This window comes from Dermacentor variabilis, chromosome 3 (assembly GCF_050947875.1).
Source record: "Dermacentor variabilis isolate Ectoservices chromosome 3, ASM5094787v1, whole genome shotgun sequence".
In the NCBI taxonomy this organism is placed as follows: Eukaryota; Metazoa; Arthropoda; class Arachnida; order Ixodida; family Ixodidae; genus Dermacentor; species Dermacentor variabilis.
In genome coordinates, this window is record NC_134570.1 from 201,481,552 (window position 1) to 201,499,439 (window position 17,888).

Below are 17,888 nucleotides of genomic sequence, written 5' to 3' on the forward strand. Positions count from 1 at the left end.
CGTGACCAAAGATGGTGATCTGATTTGCGCCAAAGTGGCATTTCTTAGGGTGGAGCTGAAGGCCGGCGTCAGTTTGCGATGTAACCTTTCCTCTAGCCTACAGATACGGGTGGGAAAATCCGGCAAAAAATAACCATATATTCTAAGTAACAAAGGCACCTTTCCACTTGAGACCGTGCAAAAGGTTCTCCATCATACGCTCAAATGTTGCGGGGGCGTCGCAAAGCACGAAAGGCATGACATGAAATTCATATAGGCCATCTGCTGTTACAAAAGCCATTTTCGGTTGGTCTTCTGGTGGCATGGGCTTGCCAACAGCCACTGCGTAAGTCGGTAGAAGAGAAGCACTACGCGTGTAGCATTTAGAACTTCTGCCATCCAACAATAAAATTCACGTCAGAATCTTCAACTGACTGCATAAGCGTCCTAGGCACAACCATATACATTGAAAATGGGGCACTAAAGACAACGCTGTATACGAAACCTTTCGACAACATACAGTACCTAGAATATACGAGCCACCATCCCAGACATTGCAAACAAGGCATCGCTAAAGGCCAAGCCACACGACTTCGTCGCATTTGCGTTGAAAACCAAGACTACATAGAGAGACTCGATCACCTTAAAGAAACCCTATCAAACAGGAGCCACCCAAACAGTGACCTTCAAAAAGCCTACGCCGCTCCAACCACAATTGATCGAGCCGAGGTCCTCAAGCCCCGCCCTAGCATCACAAGAACAACAATGCCTCTTCTTACTAGTAAATTCGCAAACGCACTCCCAAACTTGAACAACATCCTCAGTAAATACTACGCAATCCTCACCAGCAACCAGAAACTTAAAAAAATTTTCCCACCCGTCTAGAGTAGCTTACAGGCGCAACACTAATTTTAAACATTCTTTTACATACCAAACGAAGGACAAAAGCGAAGTTGGGAACCGGTCCCTGTAGCCGCCCCAGGTGCTCTACATACAATCATATACAATCTACTACTACAGTAAAGAGCACAGCGTCGAATTACTCACACAAGGTAACTTTGGGTTTCACCATCTCATCAAGCAACGTACTAGCAAACAATACATAGGTGAGACTGGACAACAAATTCATACAAGACTCAACAGTCCCAGCGCACATACAAAACCCAACTTACCTAAAGCAGTAGCCAGCCACTTCAATGAACCTGGTCATATATTCCACAAAGCAAGGTTCTATATACTACAAACAAATTCCCGTTCACCTCGCGAAAGTAAATATACGAAATCATATCTCATACACAAGTTTAATTGCCTACACCCGACGGGAATTGATTTGGCACGTGAAAAGTTTGCATCTCAAAAAGCGGTAACCTAAATCTGAAATTCTCATACCATTAACCAAGGCACAAAACACGTTATGCTACCTGCTAATCTTAATTCCTAAACCTTACCTATTCAACCATTCCGAAAACATTTTTTTCCTGCCTAGTACTCAATTCAATTTAATATACCCTTTCCTGTTCTTACGTTTATATCAACTGTTTATATCAACGTTTATACCAACGTTGGCCAGCCTTTCTGGGGCACATTATCCCTGCTCATCACCTTTATACAACATTCCGCGTCTTGGAGGCAGTCAAGGGCGTTGTCAATTCTCTGTAGAAGCTAAACATCTCTACGACTTAGTTTGTTAAGACGACGGTAATCGACAAAAAATCGAAGCGATCCATCCTTCTTCTTAAAAGGAACAGCTGGAGATGCCAAGGTGCTACGCCGCGCTGGAGCATATCAGCTACTTAGTCGCCGATAACATGGCGCTCTATCGTGGATACACGATATAGTCTTTGTCGTAGTGGTGCACTGGTCCCCGCATCTGTGCGGTGACAAACAGTTGACGTGCGGCCCAAGTGCTGGCGACAAGTTCCGTTCTTCTTTCGGCTGCCAGCCGAAAGAAGAACGGAACTTGTCGAGAAGGCGTAGAAACCGGGCTCGTTGGGAAATAGTCAACGTGTCGGCGATGGAGCTATCTAGAACGCTGGGCGAAGTCAACTCTAGCGCGGTGTTACAGGCCACACCGGTGACTTCATGAGTGGTGATGGAACCAGTTGGCATTTCAATGATGCCGATGGGGTTTTCACACTTGACGCGGCCAACGCACTCCCAAGGAAGCAAAGAGACATGACATTTGGTTGCCTCACCAAACTGAACGGAAAAAGATGGACGGACTTTTGTAGCACACAGGACATACGACACCCGCTGGGCAAAATCTGGCGAGTCGTCAGAGGCATTTCCATAGAGCCGCAATAAGTTTATCCTTTGATCGCCCTCTCATTACATGACCGCGCATCCCTGGAAGAGGTGGCAGAGCAGTACTGCAGGCTGCGGGCACAACCTTCTAGGCAAATTGCAAGTCATCAGCCTAGTCCACCTCGAGCGACCCTTCCTGACTTAGAATTATCATTTACAATTGAAGAGCTCCCGGCAGCAATCGGCGACTCGAACAAGCGATCATCTCCTGGCCATGACGGTGTGAGTTATGAAGCGCTCGCAGATCTATTCCACGCATCTCGCCTAGCCTTCTGGAGCACTACAATGCCTATGGGGAGATTTCAACGGAATGGAAGCTTGCGAAAGTTAATTCTATATTCAAGCCAGGGAAGCAGCCGACAAATTACGCCTCCTTCAGACCCATATCTCTGCTTAGCTGCGTAGGGAAGCTATTCGAAAAATGACTCAGAAATGACTAAATTGGTTCCTGGAAACTACAAAAGTTTACCCGGAAGAAATGAATGGCTCCTGGCAGAATAGGTCCGCAATTGAAAATACATTGCCTTGGTCTCATCAATTGAAGATGAAGTGGGCTATGAAAACACACCTACTGCATTATTTTTGGACATTAAGGGAGCATCTGATTGCGTCTATCATAAAGCAATACTTGATGCTTTGGAAACCCTTGGTCTTGGAGCACCGCTTTACGCATGGATTGCAGGCTACCTTCAAGAACGCCAACTTTTCATGTTTACCCTAAATTGCCCCACTGCGCTTTATGCCGTCGAGAAGGAAGTGCCACAAGGAGCTGTGTTCAGTCCAGTATAATTTAATTCAGTCCTCATCCATCTGAAAAGAAATCTGCCTCGTGGCGTTAAAATCACACTGTATGCGGACGACATCTGCATCTGGAGCGTGGCACGTTCCCGCAGTACCACCTAACAACGTCTCCAGAAGTGTTGCTATGGCTTTCACGCGGAGGTGTATGGGAAAATACTCATTAGTGTTGGGTGGTCGTACACTTCCACACGTCAAGACACAAAGGTTCCTTGGAGGAACGATCGATAGGAACCTCACATGGTCGACTCAGATGAAAAACTGAGTGAGAAGATTTCTTCGACGTCGCCTGTATTTCGATATTTAGCCGGATCACAGTCGGGCAGCAACTGTCGATTAATGGTGCTCCTCTATAAGGCCTACTTCGATGGAACACTACGGTATTACCTCCAGATACTGCACAAAATGTGTCCTACAAGCAAGAGAAAACTTAAGGTAGCACGGAGCAACTGCCTTCACGTATTTCTTCGCCTTCCCGAAGGGGTCGCCCCGCTCAGGAACTGTAACAGAAGCTGGATGCCTGACTCTTGAAGTGCTATCTTCGCATGAGACACTTCGAATTCACCTCCGACACCTAATTCCTACGAAGACCCACTTATTAAAGGATATTTCCAGAGCCTGTGCTACATCTAGCTTTGGACAGGCCGTCGGGAGCATACCGATTTCGATTCCTGCTCAGGCGTCTGAAATTATGCCACTAAGCATTTCACCATGGACACTGCCCAAGTGGAAATCGTGCCATATATCCCTGGAATGAGTGCGAAAAAGAAAATGCCTCAAGCAGCGACCTATCAGATAGCTTTGGAATATATATGCAGAAAGAATACGCAGCCGCAACGCACATTTTCGCAGATGGCTCTGCAACTCCAAATCGCTCATCGTTCTGACATTGTGTTCTTTCTACAGGGCAACGATTCTCGTTTCGTCTTGAGCGAGAGACATCATCTACTTCAGCAGAGCTATATGGCATTAAGGAGGGGCTTGTGTATGTGCTTCGACAGCAGCCACCCATGACATGGGTGATTTTCATGGCTTCAAACGCAACCCTACAAATATATGGAACAGGCACAAGCGTTGTGATAATCAACCTGCAGCATTTGACATTGCTTATCTTCACCACAAGGCTAAGATTGATGGGCACTGCATCAAGTTCCAGTGGATACCTGGCCATGCTGGTATTTCGGGAAATGAAGAAGTGGATCAAGCTGCCCGAAATGGACTCCAATACCGCAGTTTCAAGAGAACATGTTTACAAAGCGAACGCTTAAAACATGGTCATAAAATCTGCTTATCAAGAAAAAGATCGCATTTGGAATCTGGCGCTTCATCAAGATAACTTCCTGCGTTACACTGACCCAGAAATGAGACCGAAAATACCACGACCACTTCCTGAACCCTTAGAGACATTGTACCGCCGTCTTCGAATGAACGTAGCATACCCGAACAATTATCTGTACCGCGTAGAGCTTGCCATTAACCCCTACTCTGATAACTGTGGCAACTTAGAGACAATGAAGCACATATTACTAGAACGCCCCGCGAACCAGAAAGACAATTTTTTGAGCAACAAACGGACATGATATGCCACGAACCGTTAACGTTACCGAGCATCTTAAGTCCAATGCCCGGCGCTTCAAAACAGCGACGGGTTGTGGATTTATTGTTAAATACATGTCAGAAATTGGTCTAATAGGAAAGCTTTAAACATTGAACATTTCATATGCAAAAGCCTAAATTTACCCGCCATGTTACCTGTAAGTACTAGTATCAGGTCCGCTTTCACATTTCGCATTTAGTTTTATTCTCTTTTTCTTCCACTCTCCTCTGCAATCTGTTAATCCCATTCCCCATCCCTATACAGAGTAGCATGTGTGGGGTCTCTCACACCCGTACTCTTGGGACAAAGGAACGACAGTACACATTAGTGCAAACAATCACAAGGGCATTTATTGCACCTTTCATAAATCAATGCCTGCTAGCCGAGTTGCTATCCACAAAACATGCCGATGGGCGCGCGACAAATCTAGAAGTCCGACTCACCGCGACCGGAAGCGAGCGAATATGTTCGCCCCATGCTGGATCCCAACGCCTGGTCGTTCGCGCGTACTGTCACGCGAATCGTGGCGCGTTCGAAGGCGGCCACGCGAGGCGGTCTCGCAGAAGCATGGGTCGGCGCGCGGTACGTCCCCGCCGCGCGCCGACCCGCCGGGGAAGAGGGTCGCTGCACTAGCGGCACGGCCGTCCCGCTTCCTGTCTCGAACCCCAACAACGACAGAGCGCCTTGTCTCCCGGCGCCCGAGTAACCACGCAGCGGCGCGACGCTCGCGCCATCTCTCGCACCGCGCTTGTACCACCCGACCGCCGCGGGCGCCAGGCCACGTGGCGGGCGAAGCCGCCCTGCAGGAGACGAGCCATGCGGGAAAACTAGATCTCAGGGGAGGCGTGAGAGTCACGCATCCCCACATCCCCCCAACCTTAAATCACTACATATTCCGGCGAGACATGTGACACGGTCTAACATCAAACTGTGCTTCGCAAACAAGGTAGAACAATAAACAGTGGTCGCGCCGAAGAAATGTCTGCACGCTGTCCATAACATGCGAGCCGACATTGTCCTTGGGTGCACTGCTGGCGTCCGCCGGTCACAGCGGCAGCTTTGCAGACTCGACGGCACGATGCCAGGCCAGGACTCCGGAGACGACGACGCAATAGTCGGTACGAACAAGCGTCGCTCGCGCCGACGCGCCCTGCTGGGAAGAGCCGCCGTAGCTGTCGGTGACCGCCGGCCCTTTTGTCCGCCGCCGAGGGTTGTGAGCTGGATGCAGGAGGCCGCCGAAGTCGCTGCGCCGAACTGGCCACAGCATCACCATCGCCCGGGGTGACTCGGTCGTAGTCCGGGGCAGCAGCGCAGACGATGTGCAGGTGACAGCAAACCAGGGGTGACTCCAATCACGCTGCGTAAACTCAACACACTCGGCAAACACTAAAGTAGTGCAAGGGAGAGGAATTATGCATGCGCATCGCCCACGTGGTACGATGTTCAACTCGGCTAGCAAAGATCGGGCAGCTACTCAGATGCTAAGTTCACGTGAACGAAGCTCGCTTTCTTGAGTCGAACGAGTAATTTCAATGCGTGCGAGGCTAACTAGAATGAGGGAAGCGAATTGCAACACCTCAACGCCACGGTCCATCAGGTTGTGTCCCTCCACGTGCGACAGGCAGCTTCGTAAAGCCTTAGGCCTAAATCGTCGCTACCCTGACAACAACCGGCATCCAAAAACAACACCCAAAATGAGCGCAAAACAGGCAGCCGCGAGGAGACGTTAGCTCTGTGAGGTGGTCCTACTCCGCTCGGTGCACGCAGCATCCGAGTTGACGGCGCCCACCGTCCCAGACGGTGTCGGAGCGCCCGGTGCCAGGCCGCAATACCAGTCAGCCCGTAGTGGCACCCGTGGCCCGCGGCCACCCGGCTCCCAGAGCCGCGACTTCATCAGAGTCAAAGAGATAGGAGAAGCTATTTACATGAGAAATTCGGACCACCCACGAGGCTTCCGTACTCACTCGCTTCAGGCTTGCCACTGCTCTGCGGGCGCTCAGCCTCGCTCTCCCAGGATGCAGACCACGTGGCTCTCGTACTGACGAATTTCATTAAAAAAAACACTTGCGGAAAGGCTTAGCATGTTGACATGTTCAAACACACTACAGCCACCATCACCTCGCTCAAGAAAGCACGCCGCCGACGCTAGCGTTTAAAATTCACGCTAGGCCTACGCTTCGGTTCAAACAAAGGTCTTGAACGAAGCAAAACTGTTAAAACTATCGTCCGATGCCCCAAGAGGCCCCACGTTGGGCGCCAGATGGCGGGGTCTCTCACACCCGTACTCTTGGGACAAAGGAACGACAGTACACATTAGTGCAAACAATCACAAGGGCATTTATTGCACCTTTCATAAATCAATGCCTGCTAGCCGAGTTGCTATCCACAAAACATGCCGATGGGCACGCGACAAATCTAGAAGTCCGACTCACCGCGACCGGAAGCGAGCGAATATGTTCGCCCCATGCTGGATCCCAACGCCTGGTCGTTCGCGCGTACTGTCACGCGAATCGTGGCGCGTTCGAAGGCGGCCACGCGAGGCGGTCTCGCAGAAGCATGGGTCGGCGCGCGGTACGTCCCCGCCGCGCGCCGACCCGCCGGGGAAGAGGGTCGCTGCACGTGCGGCACGGCCGTCCCGCTTCCTGTCTCGAACCCCAACAACGACAGAGCGCCTTGTCTCCCGGCGCCCGAGTAACCACGCAGCGGCGCGACGCTCGCGCCATCTCTCGCACCGCGCTTGTACCACCCGACCGCCGCGGGCGCCAGGCCACGTGGCGGGCGAAGCCGCCCTGCAGGAGACGAGCCATGCGGGAAAACTAGATCTCAGGGGAGGCGTGAGAGTCACGCATCCCCACACATGCCAACGGTTGCATCCGCGCCACAACATTCTCCGTTTTTCTAATAAAGATTCTCTCTCTCTTTCTCTCTCGCACAAGCGTCATTTTGTTGCTGTAAGTAAAGTGAGGTTAATCGAGGTCTCTGTGGTTATCTCTTTATTAAAACACTATTAAACATAAAAAATAGTCATTCAGAATTACCACTGCTTCATTTTAAAGGAGCCAACTCTAAGTAAAGACAAAGAAAACAAAGTATTCCATTTTGCACTCCACCGATTCAGCTGCTGATGTAATGACCGCCCTCCCATTGTCGTGGCCGCTTTGTTGCTTTTTTTTATGCACGTTACCTATTCAGGACAATATTAAAAGCCGTGTATTCAACCGTGGTTGAAACATTTTTAAAACCATGCAACCAATTATGATGTCATATTATGAAGGAATATCCATATTCTCTCATGACTTCCTTTCTTATAACTCTTCTGGTCTATCTAACTTTACACAAGAGGGCACAGGTTGAAACCGAGGAATCGAAACAGATCAGGGGAGAATTGATGCTAGTTCAACGGAAATAGTAAATCTAGCATCCATTTCAAAATTATTATAGATTATTATTATCATCATCATTACCAAATTATCTATGTCTACAGCGGGACGAACACCTATTGTGATCTCACATTATCCCTGTCTCGCGCAAGGTGACGCCACCTTACGCCTCTGGTAACTTTTGAGATATCTGGCCTTAAAATCTGCGATGAAATTCATGGGCGTTCCAGCTTACATCTTCCTGAATGCTTGCATGAAATTATTCAGGGTGAATTTACGTGCCGCGGTGAAGCATTTCTTTCGCTAATTATTGCGATAGCAATTATGTGGACACTCTGGGATCATTTCTGTCGTCGCCGTCGCCGTGAGGTTCCCTATGGGTGAAAGCGTGTTAGGATAAGCCGGCGAACGCGGTTAAATGGCGCGTGCGCGAGCGGGCAACGCGGCCTGGATGCGTGTCCTCTCGTGTGGCGCGCGCGGCAGCGGAGTGAGGCGAGGGTGGAGAGGCGCTCATCTCCGGCGGCTGCTACCGAGCCTCGTTGTCCTCCTCGCCCGTCACACTGATGGCGACAACCGCGGCGTCTGCTACCGCGTTGGCTGCGCTAATCACGGACACCGTAGTAGACGCCTTTAGGCTGTTTCACACGGCGCGATTGGGGCGAAAAAAATCATTTTGCCGCGCACGTCGCAAAGTGATTTTCGCTGACAGCTTTCACATGAGTTTGCGGCTGCGGGATACCCGTCGCAGCGATGCTCAAGGTTCCGTCCTGCTCACGATGTATCCTTGCTTGCATCGTTAAATAAAAACAACAAGGAAACTAGCCAAATATTCGAATTTTACTATGTTTATTCGATAATAGAATAGGTACACCATTTTTAATGTTTAGAAGCATTGACTTCACAACAGCTTGCAGATACAGTGAGTGAGACGCTGCACAACACCGCAAGTATGAGCGTGCGGCTTGTGTGGCGTCGGTGGGATGGTTCCGTTTAGTACATGCTAGTTTCGTTGTTACTACAGAAGCCGCAACCTCTTTTTCCTGGATGAGTATTTGCTTTTGCAGAAGAGCAAAGTACTGTTCAGTGTGCATGTATATAAGCAGCTGGAGCAATTTGTAGCATGTAGAGGTTGACGACCGCCGCGATCAAGCGGGTACTTGCCTTATGTTAAAGCGGCGCCCTTCGCCCGACCTGGATAGCGTGCATCTTCTCCTTTCAAACAAATTGTGTAAGCGGAAGAAAAGAAAAATGTTTACGAAGCTCCTAAGCCACAAACACTGGTGGGTACGCCCTAAACAAAGCTAGAACTGACGCGCGACATTGCTCCACAGAGCTACCAATGCGCGATAAAACACACATTGCCCCTCCCACATCGCGCCGATTTGCCGCAACTGAGCGACGGCGCGGCCAACTTGTTGGAATGCAGTCGCAGAGTGCCCACGACGGCGCGGCGGTCGCGACGGAATTCGCTGTGTCGCTGGCTGAAAATCGCGCCGTGTGAAACAGCCTTTTGGCGGACACCGTAGAGACGCGTTGCTGGCGCTCGTGTTTCTTGAAAACGGTCTGCGATGTGGCTAAAGTGCGCGCCCGCGCGGCCTTCATGTTCAAAGCGATCTGCAATGTTTGCAGAGTGCGCGTAGTGCTGATAGCTTCGTATGCACTGTGCTTTCGGCGTTTCGTTCACACTGAAGCGAGACATTCAAGAAGGTCAATTCGTTTGCTGGTGCCGCAATTCCTCACTCCAGAGTTTCCACCGCGAGTTTCCACGCTCATCGAGCGAGATGGATTCATGGTTACCTGTGAATGCGTGACACCCCACTGCCTCGCGTGCCACAGAATTGTGCACGCGTCCGGGCCGCGGTCCTAGCTCGCGCCCGCAATATTGAATCTCGTTCACCGGTTTACCCTCACACGCTTTCATTCATGCAGAGCCTCATGGCGACGTCGAATGCGGCGGCAGAAATGCACCTCGAGTGTCCATATAATTGTTATTGCAATAAAAGGAATGCAAGGCTTTGCACCCTCCCCACGACCCCAACGCCAGCTGCGCTCTGATACAATAGACCTGTTTGTTACCCTTTTCTGCATTCTCCGCCTGCGCACCTCTCTCCCGTCACCCCTCCACCCCTCCGAACACGAATATGCCGCGCCCGTAGCTCTGTGACGCGTCAGCCTCTGAAAAACGAATGGACCGCGCCAACTACGCTTACAGCGCAGCTCCAAGGGGGCTCACTGGCCTGATATTCTGTGCGGTTCTGCCAACAGATTAATTCCGTCGTTCTCGTCTTTGTAAATGCGGCAAAGTCGTTCCTGGCCCCGTGTTTATCCGCCTCGTTTGACTGGCCACCGTAAGGGAAGATGGCTGATCCGCCCGCTGATCATCGGCAATACGCGATGCTGCCGGTAATAAGAAAGCGCGCTGCTATACATTTGGAAATGAACTGCACTATCGTGAAGTATGCACTTTCATACAACATTTACCAGATTGAAGTCTCCCGCTGCAATCCTTCAGCCATCATTTGAATGATGCATGTAGCAAAAAACTAAATAGGGGACGCCTGAACGGGACCTTTTTCAAGCCAGAAGTGCACCTATGTCCGTGTGCTACCTCTCTTTGCGCCTCCAATGAGCTCGACGGAGCAAATAGGCGCGAGCTTTGAACTTGCATAGCTATCAAACCACGGGAAGTGTGTGCTGCTGACGCGAGTCAAAACAAAGCCTACGACCCTTCTGTAACAGTTTTAGTGAAGCAGACCCGCTCTTGTGTTTTTCTGTAGCACGTTGAAAAAAACTTGCGCCATGTTTGCTTGAGCTGGTCCTCGAAGTCACACACCCGAAACACAACCTTCAAGCTTACACACCGCACTCCAAAGTCAGTTTGTCTCGCGAATATTGTGCGGCGAAAAAGGCGCCAATTTTCGCCAAGGAGCCGAAAAACCTTATCTAACTTTTGAGAGGCCGAGAGCAGCAGCGAACCCTTCAGATGCGTGGTTTCTATGGCAACGTCGACGCTTGGGGTAACTTTCCCAGTGTTCCTTTGCAAAAAAGAGCACGTGACTTCTGCCACACTCTCTCCAACACGACCGTGGTGGCCAGGGCGTCTCCTACGATTTCCTTCCTCCGTGGAATGATGGGAAGTACATGGATTTTTCGAACCTTACTGCTTGTGTATTCAGACGTTCTTGTGGCTCTGTTTATAACGCTTATATGTCGTCATTATCCTAAATTTCCGCGCAATCTGTACTTTTGGTAACGCCGAAGGCGCTACGAACACGCACAATCGCTACTAACTAGAATGCTTCACCCTGTCGAGGTGGCCAAATCGAAACACTCCAAGCGTCTCAAGGCACTGATTGGCCCGCGATAAATTCGCAAGGGCATTTTATGTCGCCGGTCAATGCATGCCTCCATGGCGTAATGACCTCAATGTCGGGCTTCAGTGCTAGAGGTGCTGTGTTCGAATCCTTTGGTCGAACAATTTTGACGATCTTATTTCATAAAATATGCAGGAATAATTTGTTGAAAATGACTAGTTTACAAAGTCCCAAACCGCTTGAAGCCAAAAGAATGAAGTTTAAGCAAATCCTTCTATTTCCATAACTCCCATGCTGACGGAACCGCCCCGATTGCAGCTCCCGTCCACACTACCGCTAGAGTTCCCTCTAGTAAATATTGTGTGAAACTATGCCACGAAGGACCACAAAGACGGTATAATAGTGTGTGCCTTGGTGAAAAAGTACGGGCTACCGCAACCGACAGTGTCGACAATCATCCCCTCGGCAGAGAAGTTCAACAAAGAAAACTGCACGGACAACGGGAGCAAACGTGTTCGTCAAGGTGCCTCTAAGGAAATGTAAAGGTGCCTCATCACAAATGTGGACCTCCAGCAAACCACTCGGTTTACTGAGCGTCATGTTTTCAATGTGACACCGTAGAGTCATTATTACTACCACATAACATCGTCATCGGTCATAATGGACACCACTGATATCGCATAGCTCGGGTTGGAAGCTACAATGCAACATAAGGTGCTCCCCATGGTGGTCCACGCCCTCACTCCATATATTTACTTATACTTTGTCAGAGTCAGGAAGCGAGGCTAACAGACGACAGATGATCAATTACTTGAATCCACGAGCGTCAAGGCAGCATATCATCGCGGCCTCGGTACTAGCATCTTCTGCACTCTGGTGTGTTGTAAAACAATAAATTGTTCACTCTGTGTACTCTACATAAAAAGAAAAACACTTGTTCCTGAAGATTTTACAAAGACAATGCGAAGCAGTGCACCCATGCGTTGTCTCGAAGGGCAGCAATCTTGAATATGCAGCGGAGAATCAAAGCCGTACCGCAGACCCCACGTCGTGCATGAGGCATGCAAAAAATGTTATGTATTACAGGATAAAAAAACTATGAAATGCTTTTTTGCAATGTCTTAAGCATTTACAGTAATTCAGAACGCCTACATTTTAAATATCACTCGATTTATATGCTGGAAATCAAGAAGCACAGAAAATCTCACCATTTTTTTCTTTATCAAGCTTCTGTCTTGAAGCAGTCACAGAAAATATCTTTTCTTGTGACGGACATTTGTGTACTTTCTTTAAATTTGCAGCTAGTTTTTAGAGCGCACCGTGGACCGCAGCCTGCACTGAACACCAAACTTCCTTGATTTCTCGACACCAACTTTTCGCAGTGAGCTTCCGCTTGGCTGGTGGTGCGCTCCTGGCGGCCACTGCACGCAAACTGTCCCACTCGCTTCACCGCGCCATGCTAGCTGGCGTACTGCGGAGCCCCGTATCTTTCTTCGATGTTTGCCCCCGGGGACGCCTGCTTAACCGTTTCACGAGTGACCTGGACTACGTGGATGCCGAATGCTTCGTTTGCGGCAAGCAGTCCGTGCAGGGAGCGCTCCTCACTACCGCCAAGGTGGCTATTGTGGCCACACAGGCGCCACTCGTGGTGGCCGTCACAGTGGTCGTGGGCGTGCTAGCAGCTTATGGAATTGTGAGTTATGCCTTGTTATCTCACTGTGACTCTCTGTACCTGTGTAGGCAACTACTGCTCACGGCTTCGTCAAACAGCTGCCGCCTTCACCGACAAGAAATGTCAAGTGTTTTTCTCTATTCTAAACAAATATAGCATACTAAGAGCACGTGAACACTATTTCGTATAGTGCGAGGCGGCCTCAAGTTTGGATGGAGTGGCACCATTCGAAAAAGATGGCGCTAAATAATTCTCACATGACTGCAATTACTCCAAGGGTGGCACGTTTTCTTGATTTGGGAGATTTAGTGATACGAATAAGCATGTCAGGTTTTATGGGCTCAGTGGTTGTCGGCTGAGAGGAGCTGCGAGTCGGGCAAGCCGCAGAGCCGGGCAATCCGCAGAGCGATATGCCACCTTACGAAGCACCTCTTGCAGAACTATAATTAGGCGCGCAGCTTGCTGGATTAAGGACCGGACCCAGTAAGCTTTCCGCAGATTCTTTGAAGCCCCAATACACTATGGTTGTGGATGCAATTATACTTGAAACGTTTATTACATCGTGCATGCCGCCAAGTGATAGCTGCACATAGTGTGCTCTTGCTTCGTGTTTCTCGAATAGTCGAGGGGGACACAACGCGCCGCGCTTGCTTTTTCCGGAACATTCCCTTACATGTCACGTCCTGATCAATGGGTTTACTGAGCGTCGCGTTTTCTATATGACACTGTAGATCCGTTATGACTGCCACATATCATCATCGCGAGTCGTAATGACCACCGCTGACCTCGCATAGCTCGGATTGCGAAGTACACTGCAAGAGAACGCGCTCCCCGTGGCGCTCCACGCCTTCACTCCGATCGCATTGTGAAATACCTAGCTGAGCAAATAAATGTTTCGAGATGGCATTCCACCGCGGCACCTCCACGGTAAACACGGACTAAGCTATCACAAACAGAAAGCATTTCTACCAAACGTTACATGCAGCAAAATGCATCTGGGGCACATGTTCTCTGCAGCAGAGACAATGTCGCTCTATTTGACACTAGTTAGAGGCATGCGAGTGTCCAAGGAGTGCATACTAAGGACACTCCTTCCTTCATGTTTCCCAAAAATGATGATGGTTAAGGCAATGTTTGCTGCATCTGCGTCTTACTAGATCTCTATGCTCTATCTCAGCAATTCCTTGCAGCACTGTGGAAGCTACGTGAATTCTTAACTAATAGGAAGGCCGAATGCCCTTCGAGAAGTATTCATCAGCGCAGCGTCGTCGGTTGAGTGTCGTCGGCTTGCGATCCTGTTGGTACATGCTCGATATTTCGTAGTTGATGACGAAAAATGTTTTGATGTTAGAACCATAAGCTTCGTTTGCAAGCATGCGCCAGTGGCGCTTCGTTTTGAGCGGTACGCTTTCGCTGCAGTTACCTTCCAGCCCCCTTATTAAGCCGTAAGGGTGACCGTCCTCACCCTTACGGCTTAACCTGTTACGGCTGTTCACCTGAGGAACAGCGTTCACTCGCTACGGTCATGACGCGACATGCTAGAACGCGGTAATAAATGAATGACGCAGTGAACAATTAAGCCATTCTAGCGTTCCGCATCGTCAACGCATCACCAGTGTTAACGATATGGCGCGATTCGCTCATTAGCAATGAAACCAGTCTTACGCCTCAGCGCGTTTTCTTTAGTCCTCGAAGCGGGAACACAAACAGCTGATCTCGATAAATACGGAAAAACATAACTAATGCTTTTACCCCAGCTTCAGATGAGACATAGCGATGACGAAATTTGCCACTTGTTACTTTCTGACAGGGAGGAGAGCCAGTAACAACGGCGAATTGAGATCGAAGTGGGCAGTCGGCGCTATGAGAGCCACTGTCATGTTGCTATAGTTGATCACGGTTAGGGTGGCTATACGGTTTTTGGCGATAGCCACAGTAACACTCAGTATACGACAGGCATGCAGAAAGGCCATAACACGTCACTTATCGCTATACCGTATCATGTAGTGAGTCAAAGTAAAACTGTCTAGTGCAACTAATTATCAGCCAGTTACGCCCGGATATATGTAACGATGTGCAAGTATATTGCCTTTCTACGCCTCGTACATTCAGCAGTGCTGTAGTGTACGTGCGAGATGTTAAATAGTTTTGGATAAGCTCAAATTTAGGGAATCTCAAGGGAGGTAGATAGCTGCAAATGCTGCAGATGGTTCTATAATTTTTGCACACGCACAAATCACTCAACCAGACCCCATGTCCGTTCCCACTTGCCGTAGCAGTGTCCGCAGTTGTTAGCACGATAGCATTAAGGGCACCATGCCAGAGAAAACCCGGCGTCAGCGTCGCGCGTTGACCGTTGTTTCGGCAAAAATCATTCCGAACCATGCAAACCCAACCACACATACCCGACCACGTAGACCCTCCCTGCAATTCAGTTTTTTTTTGCAAATCAAATGAGTTTATAATTACTACACATCATGTCTTAATTACAGCATATAAGATATACAGAAGAGGGTCCCAAAGTACGAGACTGCAATGGGAACCTGTTTAAACCGGGACCCAACTGCAACAGAAATATATGAATTTCTCAATGAGAAATGCGTCAGAGAAATCGGAAACTACGACTTGCAAACAACCAACATACCTGAGAGCGTCAGATTGTAATTTGAATGCAAGAAAAAAAACGTAATTCTGTTATGCGAAAACTCAAACACAAACCCCTTTTCCAGCATTTCTATCATGCCTAGACCAGCCACGGCGTCCGAGATTGGAGCACGCCCGGCATGCGCAAATTTCTGAGGCTACAAAGTGGCGCGCCCGGTTCCTTGCAACACCTCCAGATGCCGCTCACTTCCGCCGCATTGACATTGGGTCGCTAGCTAACATGCAAATTGATATGCAACGTCTCGTTAATATTTGGTGACACGAAGGCGACAATTTAGGTCTGAAATTTAGCTTTAAAAATCAGGTGTTATGGCATTCAATGTAAAAAGCGATCAGACAGTGTCCATCCAGGGCCAGAAAGTACCACAGGTAAAAGAATATAAATACGTCGGTATATGGATAAACAAAGGCGATATATATCTAGAAACACCGAGAAAAGCAATAACAGTAAAGGGGAAGTAAAAGCAGCCATAATGAAGCACATAGCGCTATGGGGATGCAATAGGTACGAGGTGCTCCAGGGTACGCGGAAATGTGCAATGGTTCCACGACGTACCTTTGGAAGTGCGGTTGTTTCCTTGTAATCAGGGGTACAATTAGGACTCGATGGCAACCAAAGGTCAGTGGGACGCCTCGCATTGGGACCTCACGGGAATACTACAATTGGAGCTGTGCAGAGTGATGTGGGCTGGACTAGCTTTGAAGTGAGACAGTAAAATTGATTGTGAAGAGCGAAAGAGGAATACGGAAGAAAGTAAATGGACAAAGAAAATTTTCAGGTATTTGTACAGGAAAAGGTTGATTCACTGTGGAGGACCACAAAGTATGCCATACCAGGAAAATGCGACCTGTATGGCGACCAACACGGCAACAAAGAACATAAAGCGCAAAGTCAGAGATGCTGAGATGTTCTCATGGGTGGCGACAATGGGAAAGAAACCCGTTATGAGTAACTATATATACTTCCGAGGAAAAAAACCAAATAAGCAAAGAAACAATTTATTATAACTCAAAGATAAGCTCATTAGTTTTGGAAGCGAGATCAGGATGCCTTGGAACACGCACCTATAAAGCGAGATATAAGAAGGAAGAAGAAGCTTGTGCTTGTTACGGTAAACCTAGCGAAACGATGGAGCATGTTTTATTAGAAGGTGAAGATATCTGCCTAGCTGTCGATTCAGGCATCTCTGGCCTCGTTGAAGCCATTGGGTTTATCAAGAGCAAGGGAATAGTAAACATGTGCGCCCTAGAGATTAGTAAGCGGTGATTAGAAAATTCGGGAAACGACAAAGAACGGATGCGTACAAAACAAAGTTATCAATAGGGGTTCAGAAATTGTTGTTATGGGAATTCATCGGGGTTCTTTTCCTTCCCTTCTTTTCTTCTTTAGCATAGGTAGGACATTAAGCAATACAATAACAAGAGTTTGGTGGCGCAATCCACCACGCTGTTCGAAAGGGTACGCTTATAGAATCCACCCAACAATTTGCGGCACACTCAAGAGGTTGCGTTTCTACCAGAAAGCTCGATTTCGTGCTCGCTTTCGTTCGCCGCCACCGTTTTCTGGTAAAAATTACGGTTACATGAGCTGCAGTTGCAGAGAAGCGTGAAAAGCAGTCATGGATGTTTTAATGCTATCCTGTTTCACTGTTAAAGGCGTAGGTTAAGCGTTCTACAAATTTTTACTGGGATCAGCGCTGGTGCCCTTCAACTTGTTTAGCGCCTCCTTGTAATGAAGAACCAGTGTTTGTGGAACGCTGAGGCCACCATATTCAAAGTTATTTCGTTGTCTTTATTCTCGCACACTATAAATGACAAATAACCCGCCGGGGTTGCTTAGTCCCTTTGGTATTCCGCTGCTAGCACGAGGTCGCGGAATCAAATCCCGGCCATGGAGGCTGCATTTCGATGGGAGCCAAACGAAAACAAAAATACCAGTGCACTTGAAATTAAGTAGACGTTAAATGATTCCAGGTGGTCAAAATTATACCGCAGTCCCCCCCCCCCCCCCATTACGGCCTGCCTCATAATCACATCGTCGTTTTGGCACATAAAACAACATACTTTATTTTTTTAATTCTAAGTGACAAATGTCTCAAGTGAAGCGCGGCATCAGCTAGGCAATGCTTCTACAACTCCCTCTTGACGTTGCGTCATTGGCTTCCGCGTCCTTCGCTCGT

At 48.7% G+C, this 17,888-nt stretch overlaps 1 protein-coding gene across 1 annotated transcript in view; it reads left to right on the top strand.

The window, feature by feature from the left end:
* The window catches only part of LOC142576593 (ATP-binding cassette sub-family C member 3-like), a 117,943-nt gene that overhangs the window by 32,638 nt on the left and 67,417 nt on the right, over positions 1-17,888 (top strand). Inside the window, exon 3 of the mRNA XM_075686788.1 lies at positions 12,755-13,065. Coding sequence (XP_075542903.1) covers positions 12,755-13,065 — 311 coding nt within the window. The remainder of the gene's footprint in view (positions 1-12,754; positions 13,066-17,888) is intronic.